This window comes from Schistosoma haematobium, chromosome ZW (genome assembly GCF_000699445.3).
Source record: "Schistosoma haematobium chromosome ZW, whole genome shotgun sequence".
Taxonomy (NCBI): Eukaryota; Metazoa; Platyhelminthes; class Trematoda; order Strigeidida; family Schistosomatidae; genus Schistosoma; species Schistosoma haematobium.
This window is the reverse complement of record NC_067195.1, coordinates 85278850-85302363: the sequence shown is the minus strand read 5'-3', so window position 1 is coordinate 85302363 and position 23514 is coordinate 85278850. Positions and strand designations below refer to the sequence as shown.

General features: G+C 37.6%; 2 protein-coding genes across 3 annotated transcripts; one reads left to right on the top strand and one right to left on the bottom strand.

Annotated features, from left to right (window-relative positions):
- Positions 1-269: 269 nt before the first annotated feature.
- On the top strand, positions 270-11799 carry PIN1_1 (Peptidyl-prolyl cis-trans isomerase NIMA-interacting protein 1). Of its 2 annotated transcripts, XM_051212543.1 has the most exons (4): positions 270-349; positions 8976-9061; positions 9108-9296; positions 10673-11799. In XM_051212543.1, the coding sequence occupies exons 2-4, from the start codon at positions 9013-9015 to the stop codon at positions 10891-10893; spliced, it is 459 nt and encodes a 152-aa protein (XP_051072728.1). In that variant the 5' UTR covers positions 270-349; positions 8976-9012; the 3' UTR covers positions 10894-11799. The 2 variants fall into 2 exon arrangements, with proteins under 2 accessions (XP_051072728.1, XP_012795855.1); XM_012940401.3 differs by having other exon boundaries at positions 8976-9296; positions 10673-10988.
- A 2697-nt stretch (positions 11800-14496) lies between these two features.
- MS3_00010515 (uncharacterized protein) lies at positions 14497-22075 on the bottom strand (the record flags this gene model as incomplete). The annotated part of the gene is made up of 6 exons (XM_051218891.1): positions 14497-14577; positions 14636-15028; positions 17143-17235; positions 18767-18931; positions 20724-20804; positions 22073-22075. 6 exons carry the CDS (start codon positions 22073-22075, stop codon positions 14497-14499), a joined length of 816 nt encoding a protein of 271 aa, XP_051072727.1.
- Positions 22076-23514: the final 1439 nt, after the last annotated feature.

The following is a 23514-nucleotide window of genomic DNA, read 5'->3' as shown; positions in this document are numbered from 1 at the left end:
TAATATTTCGAGTTTTAAAAAAGAAAATAATAACCATGCAACTCAATGTCAGGAATATTCCTTTATTACCCAGACACCGATTACATTAAAGTTTTAAATTTAAAGTTCTGTCAAAATTGATACTGTTTGTGTGACAGTAAATCAGTGGCGTTGTAATCACGTCGGGCGATATCAAAGATCAGAAGCTGAACCGAAACACCAGGAAGTGAGCATAAAGAAATCAATTGGTTCATACAAGCTCATCACAAAGATATTGGTTACTGAACATTGCACTTTCAAGGTCGTGTGTGTCTGGTAATTATAACAGACAAGTTGTCACGAGGCCTTAAGTGAGTTTAGATAACTACAGGTAATAAAAATATAAAGGTTTTGTCTTCTCAGCTGAGAAAACTGTTTGTTCGACCATGGATTTCGCACCTATATTTGATGTCGAGTTCATTACTTGGGGTGCTGTATATCCTCACTGTCTTCTGCCAAAGAAAATGTTTAATCTGAACTTAGATTGTAACACAGTCCAATGGCTTGCGTAAATTCTGGGGTTTTCCACAAAAACACTTACAAATGAGTAATTTCCTCTTTAGTCTGGGGAGACTTTGCGGGAGAAACTCCGAGGTGGTAAAAATTTCGAGGATTTTAGTCTCATTTCCGCGAAAAACCCCTGAGTTTGGGACCTGTTATTCCGAAGATGGGAAGATTCTGTATAGGTCCTGATTAAGACATATTACTTAGTAACTCTCGAAAATGTGAGAATATAACATCGGTAGGCAGTCTACTGCCTTGAAATCCCAGTATAGAAAAGTACGGAATACCTATGCCTCGACCCTCCGTAAGTCTAGAAAGTTGTACGAAGAAAATATTGTTAAGGAATCCATAGAATGTCCTAAACGCTTGTATTCTTATATAAACCAAAGAACAAAGAGAAAAGGAAATATTCCTGCTCTGTGGGGAGACAGTACTGCCGCGTCACTAGTGGAGGACGACTTTGGTAAGGCTCAAGTATTCTCAAACTACTTCAGCAATGTATACACCATAGAAGCACCCTTCCCATCAGCGCATACAGATCCCCCCACACATACACTGGAAAGCGTGACCATTAAAGGACTCGATGTCTTTGGTCTACGAAATAAGCTTGACATAGGTAAATCCATGGGGCCCGATGAATTACATCCTAGGCTACTGAAGGAATTATCTAACTTCGTTGCAAGCCCTTTAAGTACATGCTTTAACCTATCCGTAACGCAGGGTCGTTTACCCAAAGACTTGAAAAACGCCATAGTAAATCCTGTCTTCAAAACAGGTACGAAACACAAACCTGAAAATTACCGCCCCGTTAGCCTAACTAGTGTGGTTGTTGAAATCTTAGAAAAGATTATTCGGAAGGAGCTGTTTAAGTATCTCGATAAAAATCGGATCCTTTCGGAGAAGCAGCACGGTTTCAGAATAGTTTACTCTTGTCTCACTAACTTATTAGTGGCTCGTGAAAGCTGGTGCGCTCTTAAGGACCAAAAGTTATCTGTAGAAGTAGCCTTCATTGATTTCAGCAAAGCTTTTGACAAGGTTCCGCACAACCGGCTGTTATATAAGTTAAGAAATGTCGGTATTGTAGACAATCTATTTATGTGGATAAAAGACTTCTTAGTTGGGCGTCAACAAAGAGTTCGGGTGAACTCAAAGTTATCTAGCTGGGAAACTGCTTAGTGGAGTGCCCCAGGGTACAGTTTTGGGGGCCAGTGCTATTCCTCTTGTATGTAAATGACCTTCCTCGTCTCTTATCATCATCGGTCTTGCTATATGCTGACGATGTCAAGATATGGAGAACGATACGATGTGAGGGTGATAGCTTAGAACTTCAAAATGACCTGCAGAAATTATCTGAATGGTTTTAAACCTGGCAGTTGCCGATAAATACTTCCAAGTGTGTTGTGATGCATATCGGTCATCAATGTACAGATACATACACGATGAATGACACTGAGCTACCTGTTGTCCAGACATCTAATGACTTAGGAGTCATCGTTAGCCAAGACTTAAAGACTACTGCACACTGCCGTGCAATAGCCGCGAAAGGTTTTAGAACGTTATGGTCAGTACGTAGGGCTTTTAGTCATGTCGACGCTAAGACGTTTTTGACTTTATATACAGTGTTCGTACGTCCTAAACTTGAGTACTGCATACAAGCGGTCAGCCCCTGCTTAAAAAAAGACAGTGAGCTTCTGGAAAAGGTTCAGAGAACGGCAACTAAGCTGATTCCCGGAATAGCGAAGCTTCCGTATGAAGCTCGACTGGCCAAGCTGAACCTTTTCCCGTTGTCATATCGCAGAACTAGAGGCGACTTGATTACAGTTTTCAAATTGCTTAGTGCCAAATTTGCACCTGATATGCCCTCATTTTCCTTGTCTTCCAAAACAGAGGATTTACGAGGACACTCCAAAAAAAATTCACAAGCCCAGGACAAATTACTTGTCAGCTGACTATCGACTTTCCCATTGAATCATCAACGAGTGGAACTCATTACCTCAGGACGTGGTTGAGGCTCCATCCGTCGATTCTTTCAAAAGAAAGTTGGATCAACTAAGGGACCACCATTGCCAGGACTAACACAGGCCATCAGGCCTCCTGTCCTTCCCAAACTGAAACTGAAACACTGCGTAGCCTTTTTAACTGAGTAGATTAGACAGACGAGGTTGTTTATCAACAAAGGTGCGTCCTGAAGTTAACAGACTTCGTGATTCTACGTGAACAAGCAACTAATCTCAAAGTGCTTTCTAATACGTTGACCACTGTGCTAGTCAGACGTGTGTACATAGATATGAGTTTCCTCTTTCTGTCCCTAGGAATAGGCTTAACAACGTCATTTTAATTCCTTAGTAGTTTAGTTCGGAAAAGCGATATGTTGAATGAGTGGCGTTGAAATAATACCAATAATGGATTACAACAATCGGTGGTGTAACCCATCAGTATCGACTGACTTACCTGGTCCAAGCTACTAGGCAATCGAGAACGTGCTTCCTGAGTCAAGTACTGATCTCAGGGTTCGAAGTGTCAATATTACTATTCTTCAAGTATATCTCGCTGAAGCAATTTTATGAACTTTCGGCTTTGACTGCTCTTAATTCATACTGTGCCTGAATTTACCATATAACTATGGAGTAGAAACTAACATTTTGTTTAGTTTTCTTAATATTAGGAATCTGTCACCTTAAGCATGTGTGGCTGTTGTGTACTAAACTGCTTCTCATCAGTAGTGGGAGACAGTGGTAATCGTTTAGATATGTTTCTAACCAAACAGTACCCAAACTTAAATGTTACATGACTCATTGTAAATGACATGTCTCAGAAGTGTTTCCTACGCCTCAGTAGCTTTTAAAATTACTATCGATCATTTGAGAGCGTAATGCTATACTGCACTCCACGAATAATAATCCCACTGAATTCAATACAGATGTGAAAAAGGTTTCTTCCGTTAAGAAGCTTAGCTTTGACTTTATTCCCGAAACTATGAACGCTTGTATAGCATACGTTTATGGTGTTTGAAAAGCACTAGCTTTCAACACCCTAATAATAGAAGGTTTATTTCCTTTTTGCTCCCGCGATTTTAATCCATGAAACGCTCTCCACACTACCCAATTAGTCATTCATACGCAATATAAAACCTAGTACATGCGTACATCGTTTCAGGTTACTACACTCTATCAGCACAGAGAGGTACAATTGTCAGGGTAAATCAGAGTAATGGCGGTAGTAACAGCATTAGTGGTAATAAAAGACATTAGGCATCGAAGATACGGCTTGAGAAAATATGATTTGGTGGAATAAAAAACCACTGACAAAGTATACCTGGTGTAAACACTAGGGTGAATATGAATATTTTATATGTGGAGAGCATAACTCTTACAAAACAAACTAAATAGTGCTTAAGCACCATTTTCTCGACCGGCGACAGTTACTATTAAGTTAGAGGTAGGCTAGGAGTAGCTAAACTAATATGTAACATCGGTCCATGAATTCACTGGCTTTGTTTAGGTCACGTTGGCGTATGCAGACTACTTGGTTGGGTCCTCTTGATGATCGTAAACAGTGGTTAGAAACGTGTGATGACTCAAATTCGTCTACAATGGTTCAGATTCATCTTTCGATTTTGAATTCCAGTATCCCTTTATATACACGTTTCCACTATATCTTTGCAAACTATATTGCCAAACCAATGATGTTCAACCGGTATGAGCAGTCTAGCGTCCTTATTGGTCTTATGTCCTCTTAGCCCGTCCACTTGAGTCCAGAACACAATACCAGCTTCTGCAATATGAATCGAATCGTTTATTTCAGACATACTCGGTTTATATATCAATCAAACGGACCGCAACGTACCATAAAATAGAAAATAACGTGTACACAAATAAGCCAAAAAGTGGCTGTGAACGCGTGAGATAGTAATTAATAGACTGATCATAGCTTAAGAACCGTAAATCGTATAATAATAAATTACAGATCAAAATAAAACTTACAATAAGGGGAATATAAATATACATAATCTAATTGTTGATTAGTTATACAATAAGAATATTTATAGAACATTAGTCCATTAATAGTCCTTGGAAGTTACCCGTAATTTAATCTTCTCTGGGATAGATGTTATAGGGATTCAGTCGCCTAGAAACACAAGTTCTAATAACTTCATGAGTTTGAACCTAACACTTAGTTTGGTTTAATGTCTCGCTTCGTCCATAAATAGCTCATGTAATAGGCTTTGCCCCCTGAATGCCCTGGTACGGCCGAGAGTGGGGAGAGTCCGCTCTCCCTCTCGAAATACTCTCACACGGCCACGCGTATACAGCCTCTGCCAGGGAAGTCCTACTCATTGCCTTCTCGTGGCGGGGGTGTTGTTTACGAAAATGAGAGGACGAAAAGCGAATGTCCGGCGCTTTAACCGGATTCCAAATCAATAGTGCACATGGGCTCCAGTATCCTGCGGGAACAAATGGCGTATGAACCAATCGTTGGTCACCGGCTACCATGGGACTGCATCTCCTTACGATGCTCCACTGCCTTGTGGGTTAGACCTTTAGGTCAAAGGCTCGGGGAGTAGCCCCCTAAGATAACCACCTGCTTCGGTTTGGGCACCCGGGCAGTATCACAGCCCACACACAAATTGATGAACTCTTTATGCCTATGGAAATTACCTTTCTCGCTTTGAAAAACAAACAATTGATTCAGATTATTATCATTACAATTATTGTCATTATTAATACTATTATTATTGTTATTATTATTATTATTATTATTATTATTATTATCATCATTATTATTATTATTTTCCACATTATTCACCCTCTTTTATACTTATACAGCGGCTCGTCTTTGGTGGAAATTCGACTGTATCTAAACGTTCTCGAGTCACTGTCCGGTTGAAAATTGTATGTTACCACCGAATACGAGGACTGAAGCAGTTTTTCTGAAACCACGTGCACCATTCAAACTGGCTGCCTTCAACGTTCGCACATTTATGCAGGTCGGACAACAGATAGGGCTGGCTATGTCTTTGGAAAGTCTTAATATTGATGTTTGTTGTCTATCCGAGACCCGTATTCAAGACTCTGGTGAAGTACTACAAATTCGCTCTCCATCTGTCGATTCAAAAAGCTTGTCTGACGTGCGTTTATCCGGGGACCCTGTGGCTTCTTCGTCTGTTCTTGCTGACGTCGGTGTCTCACTGAGCGCTAGAGCTGAGGCAGCACTAATCGGTTGGATCCCCATTAACAGTCGGTTATGTGCTGTTAGATTAGAGAGTTCCATCAAAGTGAGAAATCGGAGTGAGAAACGATGTATTTTCGTCATCTCCGCCTATGCCCCGACAGATTGTAGCCCGGATGCAATCAAGGATGAATTCTACCACCAGTTAACAGTTCTTCTCCAGAAAGTGCGTTCGACAGATATTGTAGTACTAGCCGGACACTTGAATGCTCAGATAACGGGGACCGTCTACTGCAACTGTGCACAGACCACAACCTGTTTCTGGCTAGCACTAACTTTCGGCACAGTCATCGCCGATGTGCCACCTGGCGTCCTCCCTCTGCATCTCAAGCCTGGACTCAGATTGATCACATCGCGATCAGCTACCGCTGGCGTGGTTGTGTACAAGACTGCCGCTCCTTTTGGAGTACCTATCTGGACTCTGACCATGCCTTGGTCTGCGCCAATCTTACCTTACTTTTCAGTGGACAACGAAGTGACCGCCATCAACGGATTGATATTAGCAAGCTGGTTGCAACTTCTGTTGCAAGTAAGTATCGAAACGTGTTAGTTTCTAGTCAAGGTATTATTCCACCGAAAAGTAGAGATGAGCATTGGTTGCAATTGCATGACGCCATGAAAATGGCGGGTACAGTCAGTTGTGGGTTTGCGAAACGTCCCGCTTTTAAGCACTGGGTTTCTCCAGGTTCCTTACAACTCATTGAAGCCCGTCGGTCTACTCCGGGTGACCGTGAGTTTGACCATAAACGAAGGATGTTACGTAAGGAAATTGGGCAAAGCTTGCGTAAGGACCGAGAAGCCTGGTGGTCGAAGCGTGCTAATGAGCTGGAAGCAGCAGCTGCATCTGGTAACTACCGGAAGCTCTTCCAGCTCATCCGAGCCACTGGCAGCAAGAAGTCTGGTGTGAGTGAAACAATCCACGAGGATGATGGGATGCCAATCACTAACATCCATCGACGTCTTGGACGATGGGCAGAATTTTCGAAGGGCAGTTCAACTGGCCTGCTGCTCCGGCAACATCGGTCAGACTGTCCTGCCCTCCATGGCCGGTGACGACTGATCCACCAAACGAGGAGGAAGTCCGCAAGGAACTCCAACTCTTGAAGCGTTACAAATCACCTGGCCCAGATGACTTACCTCCGGCTCTTTTTAAAGATGGTGGTGACTTTTTGACTAAGGAATTGACGACGTTGTTTACAAAGGTTTGGGAACTAGAGAGTGTACCAACGTCATGGAATGAGTCGATAGTTGTCCCTATCTTTAAAAAGGGTTCACGTCGTTCCTGTAACAACTATCGGGGATAAGTTTACTTCCGATTGCGTCCAAGCTATTGGCTTCCGTCATTCTTCGTAGGTTGTTCAAAACCCTAGAAAGATTGACTCGCGAGGAGCAGGCTGGGTTTCGTTCTAGTCGAGGATGTATTGATCATATCTTCACCCTCCGCCAAATGTTAGAACACCGCCATACTTTTCAAAGGCCAACAATCGTAGTGTTTCTTGACATCAGGGCTGCCTTCGATTCGTTGGATAGGACTGTTTTCTGGGATTGTCTATTGAAGAAGGGTGTGTCTGAGAAGTTTATTAACATCCTAAAAGCCCTATATACAAACACCTCATGCAGAGTGAGGGCATACAACCACCTTTCTTCATTGTTCCATTCGAGCAGTGGGGTTAGGCAGGGTTGCCCAATCTCACCATTCCTCTTCAACTTTGTCATCGATGACATTCTGGAAACAGCTCTGATGAATGTAAGTAATGGTGGTGTGGATCTGTTGCCTGGAGAAAGACTTCTCGACCTTGAGTATGCGGACGATATTGTCTTACTGTGCGATAATGCCCAAGGCGTGCAATCCGCACTTAATCAGTTGGCAATCAGTGTCCGTAGGTATGGTATGTGCTTTGCACCTTCGAAGTGCAAAGTACTTCTACTAGACTGGTAGGATTCTAATCCTGTACTCACCCTGGACGGTGAGCAGATAGACGTAGTTGAGAAGTTCGTGTATCTGGGTAGCTGCATAAGTGCTGGTGGGGGTGTGAGTGATGAGATCAATGCACGTATAGTGAAAGCCAGAGTGGCTTATGCCAATCTGGGCCATCTTTGACGCCTTCGTGATGTTAGTCTGGCTGTAAAAAGGTCGGATCTACAACGCGTCGGTAAGAGCAGTCTTGCTCTATGCTTGTGAAACCTGGTCTCTCCGAGTTGAGGACGTTAGACGACTCTCTGTGTTCGATCGTCGCTGTCTCCGAAGGATTGCTGACATTCAGTGGCAACACCATGTCAGTAATGCAGAGGTTCGGTATCGTGTGTCCGGGCACGGAGACGATAATGCAATTGGTGTCACCATCTTGAAACACCGACTTCAGTGGCTTGGACGTGTTCTACGAATGTCGTCCCAGAGAATTCCACGCCATGCATTATTTTCCGACCCTGGGACTGATTGGAAAAAGCGGAGAGGTGGTCAGTGCATGACATGGTGTCGTGGTATGAAAGAAAGCTGCAAAGGGCTGGCTTCTGTTGGTCCTTCACGACTCCCTGGTTGGGGTCTGAGAGATGGTGCTACACAGTGGCTAGAGGCGTTATCAGATATGGCTCAGAATAGAAGCCAGTGGCGATCCTGCTGTAACCTTTTACTTTCTTCATAAAAAGTGGTTGTGTCTCCTTTACCTGAAAGATTTCTTCTGATTGTACCTTTTCGTTCCCTCGTTACTACCACACTACCTTGCTCCAATCTCTTCGTCATTGTTCTCTTTTTCTTTTGCGCTCCTTAGTTTTTTTTTTTCTACTTCTCTTCGAATTCTCATTGTTTTGTGTGGCGCATATATATTGGCGCTCTTGTACCAATATTCATGTGTTCAAATAATAATAATAATAATGATGAATCATAGCTATTCGAGCAAAAACTAGTAATAAGCATCAATGTTTGCTAATTTTTTTCAGTTTTTCTCACTAGACCGCTTAACGGAAAAATGCATCGCTAACTGTAAGTATAAGACACAATTTGAAATACTATAGGCTCCATTGTCTTGTGGATCAGACCTTTAGGCCAAAGGCTCCGAGTGTGGCCTAAGAAAACCACGTGCTTCGGTTTGGGCACCCGGGCAGTACCACAGCCCTCACACAAATCAAATGAGATTTGTGTGGCGCATATGTATGTGGTAACCCCTTGTACTAATATCTGTGTTCAAATGAATAAATTTCCTAATCGATAAAGTTTTCTCTTTCAGGTTTCGTACTACTATCTTTTTATCCTAAATCCTTGTTATGTCTACGTTACCTGAAGGTTGGGTATCTCGAATCAGCTCTAGTAGTGGTTTGTTTCTAGTTTCTCTTTATAACTAAACAAATGTTTTATGAAGGAAAACCATACTATGTTAATACAGTTACAAATGAGTCACAATGGGAATATCCTCAGCATCCAGTCATATCCACAAATAAAGTTCGATGCTTACATTTACTAGTGAAGCATAATGAATCTCGACGTCCCTCATCTTGGAAACAACAGAATATCACTCGATCTAAAGATGAAGCCTTAGATTTAATAAAAAGTGAGTTTATTACTACTTTTTGTGCACAACACTAAACTATATATTGACTTCATACATTTCTCTTAAGCTTGATGTATGTGTTGCATTTAAACAATATTACTAGATATTGAAAGTCATCTAATTAAATGTTCATTGGACATGATAAACAGAAAGTGAACAGGAGTCTGTAGAAGAGCTTTTACTGTTTTCAATAAAAGGTCAATATGGAGACCAATAATGGTCAAATAAACATTTTTAATCTGTTAGTATTCCGTTAAAATTAAAAACTCAACTAAATTAGATACTAAAAACATGTGGCTGGAGTTCAAAGGGTTTACAGGTCACCAATGTATGGTAAATATGGTTTTTGGGGTTAGATATTTCAAAGAAAGAGTGTATCGTATTAATAAATTGGCTATCCTTTCTCATAACTAGAAATTCATGCTTTCTGATATATGTTTATATATATACTTTTAAAGCTTAACGATTGTGTATTTTTGGGGGATTATGTGCTTCTTAGACTACAATAAAGGATTAAAATGACCATTGAATAAATTGGTGTAAAAAATAATTCCGAATGATGAGAGAGGCCAGCGAAAAAGATATCGGTATCTTTTCTCTCATTTCACATCAAACTATTCTTATACAAATGCCAAGAATTTCTCTGTGATTGGAGAAATGTATTCAACGGAAATCTAAGACTTTATTTGTTTTTATCAATGTATACTAAATTAACTGAATATAGTCGTCAAGATACACAAATGAACTGGTCCTAAACCCTACATAACTAGGAAAAAGAATCTTTTCTCAAATGGAGAAACATCTATTTGAAAAGTCACGAACCTGGAATGTTTTAGTTCCTAATTCAGTTATTTTTGGTCAGTATAAATGAATTCAATGTTCAAAATATGCATCCCTGTTTCACTGCAATTTATATACAAATATAGAATCGATTAATGTTTATAATTTACACTGAGTTACCAATGGGTAGTAATTGATGTATTATTGTTTAGTCCTGGGCTTTGATTTCAAATTCTCTTGACCTGATTTCAATGTAGCCATTAGTTTAATTGAACATAGTGTACACCATTTTTAAAATGAGGCGTTTGGAAATAGTCGCCAGGAAGCCATCTCTGACCCCTAGATTTCTTGTTCGTTGCAAGTCGGGAGCTAAGACGTGCCTGTTGTGGTGTTTCCTGTGAAATATGGACTCACTTCACTCAACGCCTTAATCAGAAGCATTCCCACTGAGATATTCAGCTTATAGCTGAACTTGCGTTGTTGTAAGATTGAAGTGTTCTCATTAACTGATTAGTTTAGTTTGCCTAGTATAGTTCGTACTTATTCTTCATATTCACAAGTGTGTTTTTTCTTTCCTCTTGTCTTTTCTCTTTTAGAATACAAACAACAAATTGAAGCTGGTGAATATACATTTGAAGAACTTGCCCGAACTGAAAGCGATTGCAGTTCAGCTCATTCTGGTGGTGATTTAAATTTCTTTAGTCGTGGTCAAATGCAAAAACCATTTGAAGATGCTGCATTTAAATTAGAAATTGGTGAAATGTGTGGTCCTGTATATACAGATTCTGGAATTCATTTAATCAAACGAATTGCATAATAAAACAATAATAGACAATTAAATTGAATATAAAACTTGAAATATTTCACCCTTTTGCATTTGATTTAAATAAAAGTTCATGTTTATTAGTAGTACTTGATTTCCTTTCTTTCTTAAAAGTCAGTAACCCAGTATTTCGGTTAACTTTTTATTTATTGTAAATTTTCTACATTTTTTGGACTGAAGTGGTTAATAGTGATTTGGGAATTACTCTTGTATATCGTTTCATGATGTTTTGTCTTATGTAAGTTGGATTGTCTATTCCTTAAGTTTTTATTTATTTATAGCATAATGCTAGATAATATCGCATCAACAGTGAATGAGAATTCTTTACTTTTCTTTATACTGAAAGAGTTGATTATACTAAAGTATTTTATTATAATTGATGTTGCAGATCAACATCATAACTAGAACATAGAACTAGGAATTTAAGAGTAGATTACACGAGATTGGGACCTGTGACTGGTTAAAACACCAAGTAACAACTCAACATTAGTCTTGATTGTAAATCGACTTGAGTTTCTGTAATCCATCTAACAAATTATATATGTGAATTATCCATCCAATTAATCGGTCATCAGCAACGTAGAATCTGACACATGCATATTTATAGGTTCAAGTTGTCACACTACATTGGTGCGATTAGATGAAATTACCAATATAATTGCCTGAGTAGTAGAGCCCCCAAATGCCCTGGTACGGCCGACAGTGGGCACAGTCAGCTCTCCCTCTCGAAATGCTCTCACATGGCCACGCGTATATAGCCTCTGCCAGGGAAGTCCTACTCACTGCCTTCTGGTGGCGGGGGTGTTGTTTACGAAATTGAGATTACGTAAAGCGAATGTCCGGCGCTTTTACCAGGTTGGTGGACACCGTGAGTTCACCTAGGGGAGTTGGAAAACCGTGATTTCAAACCAATGATGCACATGGGCTCCAGGATCCTCAAGGAACAAATGGCGTATGAACCAATCGTTGGTCACCGGCTATCATGGGACTGCATCTCCTTACGTTGCTCCACTGCCTTGTGGACTAGACCTTTAAGTCGAAAGCTCGGGGTGTGGCTCCCTAAGAAAACCACGTGCTTCGGTTTGGGCACCCAGGCAGTATCACAGCTCTCACACATACCAAATGAGATTTATGTGGCGCATATGTATCCGGTGACCCCTTGTACTAATATCTATTTGTTCAAATAAATAGGTAGAGTAGTAGAAATACTAGTAGTGTTAGCCTTAGTAGAAAAGATTAGGCATAGGAAACATGATTTATGAAGAAAATGAATTCTCAGGAGTACAGTGTAGCTCTAAAATTGAGAATCTAAGAGAAGACAAATTGAGCGGGTCTATGGTGGAGATTTGTAGCTCAGGTGGATGATTTTGATGGAGTTTTGTTCTCTGAGCTGGATGGTTTGGTCATGGAGCTTTCGTCGTTCTTCTGAACGACATCATCAGCACAAACTTCAGATCGAAGTGAAGTGTTCGAATTTCTCCATATGCGTTTCACAGCTTGTTCTGTACACCTTGACATTGATTGGTTCTTATTGACATTGTTTACTTCTTTGTTTTGGTTGTCTCCCATCGGTTTGATTTTTGTTCCTATATCTGTGCATAATTTTCCTGATTGGTTGATAAATTGGATCGATATCAATGTGCTTGTTGATTGCTGATTGACCTGAGTGCCAGGCTTCTTAGAATTCTCTGGTGGTTTTGGAATTTCCTCTGTCCAAGATTTCTACATTTCGAATGAGTGTCCGCAGTTGTCCACGTGTATTGATATAAGTGAGAAAGTATCATGGCGTTTGACTGCTAATTGGTGTTCATTTAGGCGAAGGTGAAGGGGGCGTCCGCTTTGTCCGATGTAGTGTTTTTCTCGGCACAATTTATTTTGTAGATGATGCTAGGTTGGTAACCATTCCAAGTATTTATCTGAGACTAATCATAAAAATATAGTTTCCCACCCCGTATTTATTTAACAGAAAGCATTTGACAATGGTTTTAGGATTCCATAGAATTAAGGTTTGTTCGGTCAAGTAAAGGATGAGTGTTATAAATTTCTTATGAATTCAAAGACTTGTATTGTGAGTTCGAATTCCTATAACTTCTACTATATGTAAGAGGCGAATTCAAACCCCACAAAGAAAACTAGTAAGAACATGATAAATCACTTTAAATGACCTATTTCTATCTACTACATGACTACGATCGATCAAATGAGGTTACGCTTTCCTAACCATGAAGAGAGATGTTCACTAACTCGTTGGATCAGTTATTTGGTTGTGCACCCTGTATAGCTTTCTCCATAAGAGTAGCTGAATTCGTAGATACACATAGATGTGTCTGAACCAGGTAACTTCTCTTTTAGTTGAGGAATCACTATAGGTAGGATGGAGAACGATAGACATTAAACGTCCTCTTCATTATCCTGGTCATTTTATCTCGTAGCATATCACCAGCTATATCCGTTGAGTTGTAGCTTCAGGAAGAGAGGTTTCTTACTAACCGTTGATGCCACTATCTTCCTGTTGGCTGCATGGAAGCATTTCTTCAGAAAGCTTTATGGATAACTTATTTCAATCGACATATTATGAATACGCCCTGGTTTCTTGCTTGTAGTATCGTCTGAGCAAATCTTCCTAGCTCTGTTTGCCCACAAATGCCCTGGTACGGCCGAGAGTGGGGTGTTCAATGAGATCCAGTTATAGAAATTTGTATATTGACCATTTCAATAAATAGTTTCTTAATGAGAATCAATCAAAAGTTTGTGAGCTTCAAATGGTTTAAAAATTTAGCAATTTATATATGAACTCTGTGTACACAGACAGTAAGTACAACTTGTAATTATACCATATCTTTCCTACAACTTCTAGTACATCTTAGTATGATTAATAAACTAAGAGAATTTTATAATAAATTGGCTGGATACCATCAGCAATAGCCGACTGTAATAGAGGACAAACCAGCTTCAAGCTTGAGGAAATTAGGAAAAGACAATGGAAATGGATAGGACATACACTACGCAAATCGTCAAACTGCATCACGAGACAAGCTCTAACTTGAAATCCTGAAGGAAGGCGGAAAAGAGGAAGGCCAAAGAACACATTACGTCGGGAAATAAAAGCAGATATGGAAAGGATGAATCACAACTGGAAAGGACTGCCCAGGACAGGATTGGATGGAGAATGCTGGTGAAAGGCCTATGCTCCTTCACGAGAAGTAACAGGCGTAAGTAAGTAATTCAGTATAAACTTACTTAACTGAACTCTTATTTTAAGCTCCGTTATGATTATGTTATTATGCTCAATAGTTTGTAAAAACGTTCTATAAAATAGGATGTAAGCTCTCCCTCTCGAAATACTCTCATATAACCAATCGTATACAACCACTGTCAGGGAAGTCCTACTCAATGCGTTCTCGCGATATTACTGTTATTTACATAATTGGAAGAACGAAAAGTAAATATCCGGTGCTTTAATCAGGTTGGTGAACCCTCCGTGTCCATCTAGGAGAGTTGGAAAACTAGAAGGGAAATTCTATAATAAATCTATATATATATATATATATATATATATATATATATATATATATATATATATATATATACAAAGTTTTAAAACAAATTTTCTAATGTATAAAAAAGTTTTTGTTTTGTTTTCATTACATCACAGATAATAATTAATTCAATGTAATTCTAGAGAAAAAAAAAGAAGAAAATAATCAATTATGAAATGATCAGTTCAACTAAATACATTTTCATCCTCTCCCTCCCCTTCCTCCTCCTCCTCTTGTTCATTCTCTTCATCCTCCCATGGGCGCCAATATTTATTCATTCTTATTTCTTTTTGTAAATTATTGATTTTTTGTATTTGATTATATTCATAGAACTGATTATTTTGTTTTATTGATTTATTGATTTTTGATTGCTCAAATGAATGAATGAATTGACTATTATTATTATCATTATTATTCGATAATTTTAATCCTTTCCTTTTATTGATTTTTATTTTCATTGTTGTTATGGCTGTTGTTAATGGTGATGAGATTGGCGCGGATAATTTCATATTTAAATTTTGATTTCTATTAAAATTTTCAATATTTTCTATGATTTCAATTAATTTATCTAATAATTGTATATCGGACATCTATTGTTTTAAAATAATAAAAAAATATAATAAGAAAGTTAAATAAAAGTAAAGAAATATAAAGTTGAAGTCTAATATCAACAGTTGAGATCATGATTAGTCAATTGAAGCTAGACCACTATGGAATACCTGGAGACAGTAGACGGTTGTTTCATTCTGGTATGAGACTTCATAGTAGTGCTCATTCACGATTCTAGTACAAGACTTGTCAGTCACGCACGCGAACGCTTAATCTCTAGATTACTGAGCCGGCCAATATTCAACGGTGTTAATGTCTAAGTTTAATCCATTCCTGAAATTGAGCCACCGTCCATCATTGCGTAGGTGTGCGAGATCGATAGGTTCTGAATTCAAATCCCTTGAGACGGAATCGTGGATACGTACTGCTGAGAAGTGCCACAACAGAACGAAGCGGCCGTCTAGTGCTTCCAGGTTTTCCATAGTGCTCTAGCTTCAATTGACTAATGAATTTCAACTATTAATTTATATACAAACGGAAGTCAGATATCAACATTTAACTAGTTTTGTTAACAGAAATGAAAAGTGTAATTAACCTATTTTTTAAAATCAGTTAGTCTCTTTGATAAACTTTGATAATGCCATGAGAAGGTGAAGGTTATCGGAATTATGTAATATGTTTGAGCAATACATTTCGAACAATCTCATTACACATAGACATGTTAATAACATTTATATGTGTGAACTAAAAGGTCAACTAGACAGATTAAAGGTAACAATGAAAAATAAAGTACGTCAAAACGATTTACATATCAAATTCACTTGGTGTTGTTTACTTGTGTCTTCCCATTGTTATTTAGGGTTGCAATTGATCAGTCTCTTGTTGGCATATGTGCATCATGTGAGGATTGCCTCGATATTGCCTTAAGTCATAAGTTTTTTAAGAAAAGATGGATAGTGGTTAGTGGTGGAATCCAAGACGCGCGTTTCGTCCTATTTGGGACTCGTCAGTTTATATGTATACGCGGAAATATGTACATAGGGAGAAGTAATTGTGATCTGTAAATTAGGGTGGCGGAGCACATACTTAAATGGCTACAGAATACAAATGAATTCCAATAGTCAAATAAGATCACAGGATAGACAGACATCTTTCTCTATTGAGAAACATTCGGTTGAGACTGGTCATAAGGTTATTATCAAGTCAGCATTTGTAGTGTTGTACAAAAGCCTTCAAGGGTATAGACTAAGTTTTATTGAGGCCTTGGCTATACGGAAGCTGAAACCTCCTTTATGCGTTCAAAAACAATTTGTCCCTACACTGGTAATACTGATTTATTATCCAAAATGGTTATCACATTGTTTTTGTTTACTTTATTTTTTATTGTTACGACTTACCTTTAATCTCTCTGGTTGACCTTTTAGTTTTCATATGAAAGTGTCTTAACAAGTATATGTGTAACCTTTTTTACTGTTCATTTAATTAAGATTACAATTGAATGAGCTCATCGTCAAGTACTTGTTCCTACTTATTTTCATAGGTTAGAATATGGATTTAGAAAAGGCAACCAGTTAGGATCACTATTCTTTATCCAATATAATGAAGTTTACCTAAAAGTCAAGTACATAGAATTATACTTAGTTAATAAGTTTAAGTATTCAACTATCAGATGGTCGTTTGAGGTAGTCAACAGGAAACCCTGGACCCGGGTTTCGTGCTATCTGGCATTCGTCAACAAGGTGTGCCTGTAATCTTAAGGGAACTGATGCACGCCGATGGATTCGATCTAAGGTCACCCACCTTCACAATCAGAAACGTTACCACTGAGCTATCCGAGCCACGACTGGTTTCTTGTAGGTCTTACATATATTTACAATTGACTGATCAATGGGTGGTAATCAATGTCATGTGTATCAATTCCTTCTTAGTGCAGATCAAATACTATCGACCAAGTAGCAATGTGGCCACTAGTCTAGGTGAATCGACATTGCGTGCACTATATAGGGCTGAGTTGGTGGTTGGAGGTATTTGACAAGAAACCCTAAACCCGGGTTCCGTACCATCAATTGCATAACCACGAACTCATTCTGTAATTCACCCGATTTAAACTAAACAACAAAGTTGGTCATTAAAAAGAGTCTAATAATAAACTAACCTTTTCACCACCAAGAAATGAATGTATTCGATCATATTCAATTCTTTCTAGACGTCGACGATATTGTTCTATTGATGCTTTTGTAAATTTTACCTAATGAAGTATAATCAAGATAATTTCATTATAAGCCAGATATATATTTATATGCAGTGAAGAGTTCTTAAATTGTGTTTTTTTCTCTCTCTCAGATATAGATATCACTAGTTATTTGAAACATATTTAATCATCATAATACTTGGACATTTAATAGTTGAATTCATGAGTCAATTGAAGCGAGACCATCATGGAAAACCTGAAAGTACTGGATGGCCGTTTCATCCTAGTATGGGACTCCTCAGCGGTGCTCATCGACGATCCTACCTTGTGAGATTTAGAAAATAGCAACCTAGTATTTAAGTAGTATATCAAAATTGGTGATATTAAACCGCTTCGAAAATCTAATGATGCTGTTAAGAAAATATTGAATAATAGTAGACTATCTGAGTAGTTTAGCGGCAATATTGGTTTCCTTAATAACAAATTCATGTGTAGCATAATAGTAACATTGGATTCAACTTTTTTTGATCATTTGGATGCTTTCTAATTTCAAGAATTATTTTTATTCATTGTTTTTATACCTATTCATTCTTCATCACGGTTATTGTTTCTGTTAGGTGTTCACTCAAGATCAAAGTCCTTGGTTCAAGTCCCGTTTGGGGGATCGTGGATGCGCATTGCTGAGGAATCCTACATTAGAATGAAATGGCCGTCCAATGCTTCCAGATTTTTAATGGTGGTTTTAACATTGATCGGTTCATAATATCAATGTTATTTACTATAAGTCGACTGCCGTTTGGGGTTCCATTTATCACTCTGTTGGTAGTTCAACTGTTTGAATGGATGCCTAGATGATGAATTTCTTTGTACGTTCCCTAGTTATTTATATCATGAATAGTAACTAGTAGGCAATATCAAATGATCCATTGAAAAAAGTTATATGATAATCAAGACTAATCGAGACATTCTTTATCATCAATTAAAAGCAGCAAGTGACAGGTGTCCTGAACTTCGGAACTTACTGAACTTCTAATTTATGCCTATTGAGTTCTAGTCTCAGTGAGAACATCAGCATAGAGATGTAGATATGTCCAACTGTTAAATTCCCAAAAAGATTTGATTGTTTCTCACCAATCGAATCTCTAATTTTATCAAATTTAATGACAGAAAAATAAGGGGAAATACTTTGTAAATTCACTTGGTGTTGTTTACTTGTATCTTCCCATTGTTATTTCGGACTGCAATTGATCAGTCTCTTGTTGGCATATGTGCATCATGTGAGGATTGCCTCTATATTGCCACAAGCTTGTTAAGCAGATATGGATAGTGGCTAGTAATGGAATCCAGGACGCGCGTTTCATCCTATTTGGGATTCGTCAGCTGGATGTCCCTGCATCTCGGAATTGATGACTACTCCGGGACTCGAACCCAGTACCGTTTGCTTCAAACGCCATGGCGTTATTCACTTAGTTACTAACTCCTGAAATACGTTCTTCATTCAAAACGTTATTTACGAATAAAAATATCTGTTTAATAAAGAATTGAATTTGTAAACATTCAAACAGATAACGATATTAATATTCATTACCTTGTCAGTTATTGAGTCATTATGTACAAGGAATTTATTTTGTTCATATGGCTTAGCAGTTATAAGATATAATGGATCTGATTTATATTCAGTAGTAGAAGTGCTTGTTAAAGGTATACCAATCAGTTTGTCAGCTGCATATTTGAGTATTTGAATTCGTGTCATCTACAATGCAATAACAAAATTAACTATTGAACAAGGTGTAGAAAATCAACGATACAGACAATATGGAATAATGTCATTTGTATTAATAGATCGTGTTAACAGCAATCTTCCTAGATCCATCAAACTAGGAATCCTACAGATGGCTGAATCAATTGCTATACGGATTAAACAGCCAGAGCTTTGAATACAAGAGAAGTATGTTCAACCGCTCCTATTATCTTGGCCCACGATCCCGCCCCGCGGGATTCGAACTCAGGATCTACTAGTCTTGTGCTCTAACGCTTATTCTCTAGACCACTGAGCCGGCTGGCATCCAACGGTGTTAATATCTAGCTCCAATCAATCCACGAAATTGAACCACAAATCCGCCATTTTCTTCAGTGAGTTACCATCTCACAACAGACCTGCTTGAACTCCATTTGGTTACTGCTTCTCACTAGAACTCCAGGAAATACCTCTTGAAACCAGTCACTAGTAAGCATATGCAGATTAATATCATGTTATTTTATATGACGAACAATCTTTGATTCATGTTATCAATTTTAAATGTACTTCGCCTTAAACCTGATCATCATTTGGATAATTAATTTGGATATGAGATAATTATAGAACCTGATGAGAAATTATTAAGAATATTCTTCACTCACAAAATTGTGTTTTAATATAATGGGAACTTTTCAGTTTATTTATTTAAACACATAAACATTGGTAGGAGGATGCACCAAATAGATATGCGCCACACAAATCATTCGATTTAAGTTAGAGCTGCGATACTGCCTGGGTTCCCAGACCGAAGTAGGTGGTTTACTTAGAAAGTCACACCCGAAACCTCCTACTTAAAGGTCTAATCCATAAGGGAGTGGAGCATCGTAAGGAGATGCAGTCCCATGGTAGCCGGTGACTAACAGCTGGTCCATACACATGATCCTGGGACGCATGCGCATCATTGATTTGGAATTAGAATTTTCCAAGCTTAATATACCGCCTAGTCGTCAATGTTTATTAAGCCAGCAATTCGTGTTAACTAACATTGATGTCTTAATGAAATTTATTGTAGACATAGAATTCTGTGTGCAGATTTGAAATTTTTAATATCTGACATAAAGAAAGCATGTTTAACCTGAAAACAATTGATTCTTATTCAATAAGTCAAGTATACATGACTCAGTCTGTTAATCAGAGAAAATATTACTAAATTATTGTATTGGTAAGTGTCATCCTTTTAGGGCCCGAGATCTGACTCCAATTAAATCGTATGATTGGTCGTTATTGAATGATTGCTATCGAAATATTATATATGTTACCTGGCTATTCTAGTATATAATGATCGACTTAAATTACGTTGATGAATAGCGGAATTAAAATAAGTCAAATAAGAGAATGGATTTTCGAATACATATATTTTGTACACTTGTTGATCTGGACAGACAATTAGACGGACGAAGGGGATAGAAGAGAGCGAAGCGAAATGATGCGCGGTGAAGAAGGCATGTGAGCCAACTCGATTTAATCAAGCGTTAATCAATATTTATAGTTAGGTAAAAATAAGTCACAGATGTGTGATGAGTAGGATAAGACGTACACACTCACACACGTTCATATAAAAACAGTCAAGGTTGATAAGTGAATAATTAACAAGATCAAAGCATGACTGAAGAATAACGGATAAAATTGACCTGTCCCGAAGCTAGAATAAGGTTATATGGGCTTAACATAGTAACTGACACTAAAATGTCTTTCAAGTTTCTAAATGATTTTCTATACAGTAAGAAAGATTACGCATAAAACTTACATCTTTACTGAGTGCTAATATATTGCGAAGATGATCTAGACGATGATTAATTTTCTTACGTCGTAATCTTTCTGCATCTACCTTCTTTGTTGAAAAGAAAAAAAATTACTGAAGCATATTTATTCATTTAAAAATAGTCAATAAAATGAATAAGTAAAGATTTGAAAGGGAAGTTGGATAACAAAAGAGAGAAATAGATGTAATACTATTGTAGTCGAATGGGAACATATGTGAGGACAATCGAATCTCTTAGTAAAATCTGAGAATCATACAGTAAATAGTTCATTTGCAAAATATTATAATCAGAAATGGGTATTGTGAATACTATAGTAATTTAATAGTTAAATTCATAAGTCAATTGAAGCTAGACTACCATAGAAAACCTGGAAGCAGTGGACGATTATTTCGTCCTAGTATGGGAATCCTCATAAGTGCGCGTCGAGGATCCCGCCTTGGGGGATTCGAACTCTAAGCCTTCGGTCTCGCGCTCGACTGCTTAACCTCTAGATCACTGAGCCGGTATCAAACGGTGTTAATTTCTAATCTGAACCAATTTACGAAATCACGTGATCATCTTCAATTGTACTGAAGTAGATACCTGGATACATGGATTAGCTTCACTGATCACGATTTCTCACTAGAACTCTAAGAATTCTCTCACGAATCTAGTCACTAATCAGCACTAATCAGTATTAGGTTGTGAATATTGTTAAGTTTTCAATTGAGATCATGAACCGATTACTGTTAGACGATCGTTGAAAACCTTACTGTACTGAATGATCGTTTCATTCTATTGCGAGACACCTCAGCAGTACGTTCACACAGGAGATCAGAGGATTTGAATTCGATTCCCACGACTAACATTGTGGATGCACACATTTCAGGAATGCCAAAATAAAACGAAACGATACTCTAATACTTTCAGGTTTTCAATACTACCCTAACAACATTAATCCGTTCATAATCTGAATCAAAAATTGTTTACAATCTCCACAATATTATCAGAATATAACTTACTTTTTTCTTACGTTCATCCATTATTTCCATTTTGTTTATTATTATTATTATTATTATTATTATTATTATAATCAAAGTTATTACTATCCAGTCTATCTATCCATGTACAAATATCATTCCTTCTTGTTTGATTTTGTTGTTGCCGTTGTTCTTCTTTTTTTTAAAAAAACGAAACAAAATATAAAAGAAAATATTCTCTTTTTATTGATGATTTCACTATTTATAGTTTTCTTGATTATTGATTCATTATTGTTTTCACTCGTTTCACGGTTGGTTTCTTAGAATATCATTTATTGATTGATTGATTGATTGTAGATTATTCATTAACATACCATGAAAATGATAAATATATCTTAGATGGATCAATCACATTTCCCCCCCTCTTTGAAATTCTATTTGGATTTTTTGTTGTTGTTGATGAATATGATCTTGTAAGAACGGCAACAACAGCAACAACAATCAAAATGATATTTTGACAATCATGTTTATCCATGTGTAGAATTTTTGGCGTTTTTCATTTTTTTTTCTATTTTTTTCTTTTTTCTTTCACCTTCCCCCCACCCCTTCCTCTTTCAAAAAAAAGAATTATTTATTTATAATATTTTAATCCTACATTTAATACTTTCAAATGGTTGTTGTTTTTCTGAGATCATTCATTTCATCACCATCAAATAGAATGTGAAGATTATTTATTAATTAAAATTTAATGTTTATTGTATAAACACGAGTTGTTTATTGTTATGATGATGATGATGATGATGATGATGATGATGATGATGATGATGATGATGATGATGATGATGATGATGATGATGATGAAGGGATGTTTTGATTTGCCACTGGGTTTTTTGTTGTTGGTGTTGTTGTTGTTGTTCTTTGTTCCCTTTTTTCGAATCAATATTTGTGTTTTTTGATCATTTTTTGTTTGTTTGTTTGTTTGAAATTAATGTTTTAGTTGTGGTATACTGTAATTCGAAATCTTTTTTTACTCACATTTATATGCGTACAATATATCTGTGAGTGTGTGTGGATGTGTGATTGATGTGTCTTTTTGTAAAACAGAACAAATCAATGGTTGACATCATGAGTAGTCAATTGAAGATAGACCATCATGGAAAACTTGGAAACATTGAACGATCGTTTCATCCTAGTATGAAACTCGTCAACAGTGTTTATCCATGATCCCGCCTCACAGGAGTCGGATTCAGTGTGGTGTGTGTGCTACTTATATTGAAATAAGTAGTATATGTTGTTAGTCATGAACAGAAGGTCTGCCAGCAGAGAGACAAGAGGATCGAACAGTAAAGAATGAAAACAGAATGCAATTTGTATGACAATGCAAGAACAATGAAGTCTGAGTCACTTTGAGACAATCGATGGACGTTTTGCAAATAAAGCATTTACTTTATGATTGTTAGATTTTATGAACAAGTGCTGTAATTTTGTGTTAAGTACATTCGACTGTCCCCACCCGTGTTTTGTTCACTACAGCAGGACCTATAGGTCTTATGCGCCAGCGCTTAACAACTAGATCACTAAGCCGGCCGGTATCTAACGATATTAATATCTAACTTCAACCAATCCACGAAATAGAGCGACACATTCACCATTGTCATCAGTGAGCTACTATCTCACAACAGACCTGTTTGGACTCCATTTGGTCACTCCTTCTCACTAGAACTCTAGGAAATACCTCTTGAATCCAATCACTAATGAGCACGAGACTAATAAGTCCTGGGTTTGAATCTTATGAGACGTGATCGCGGGTGAGCAC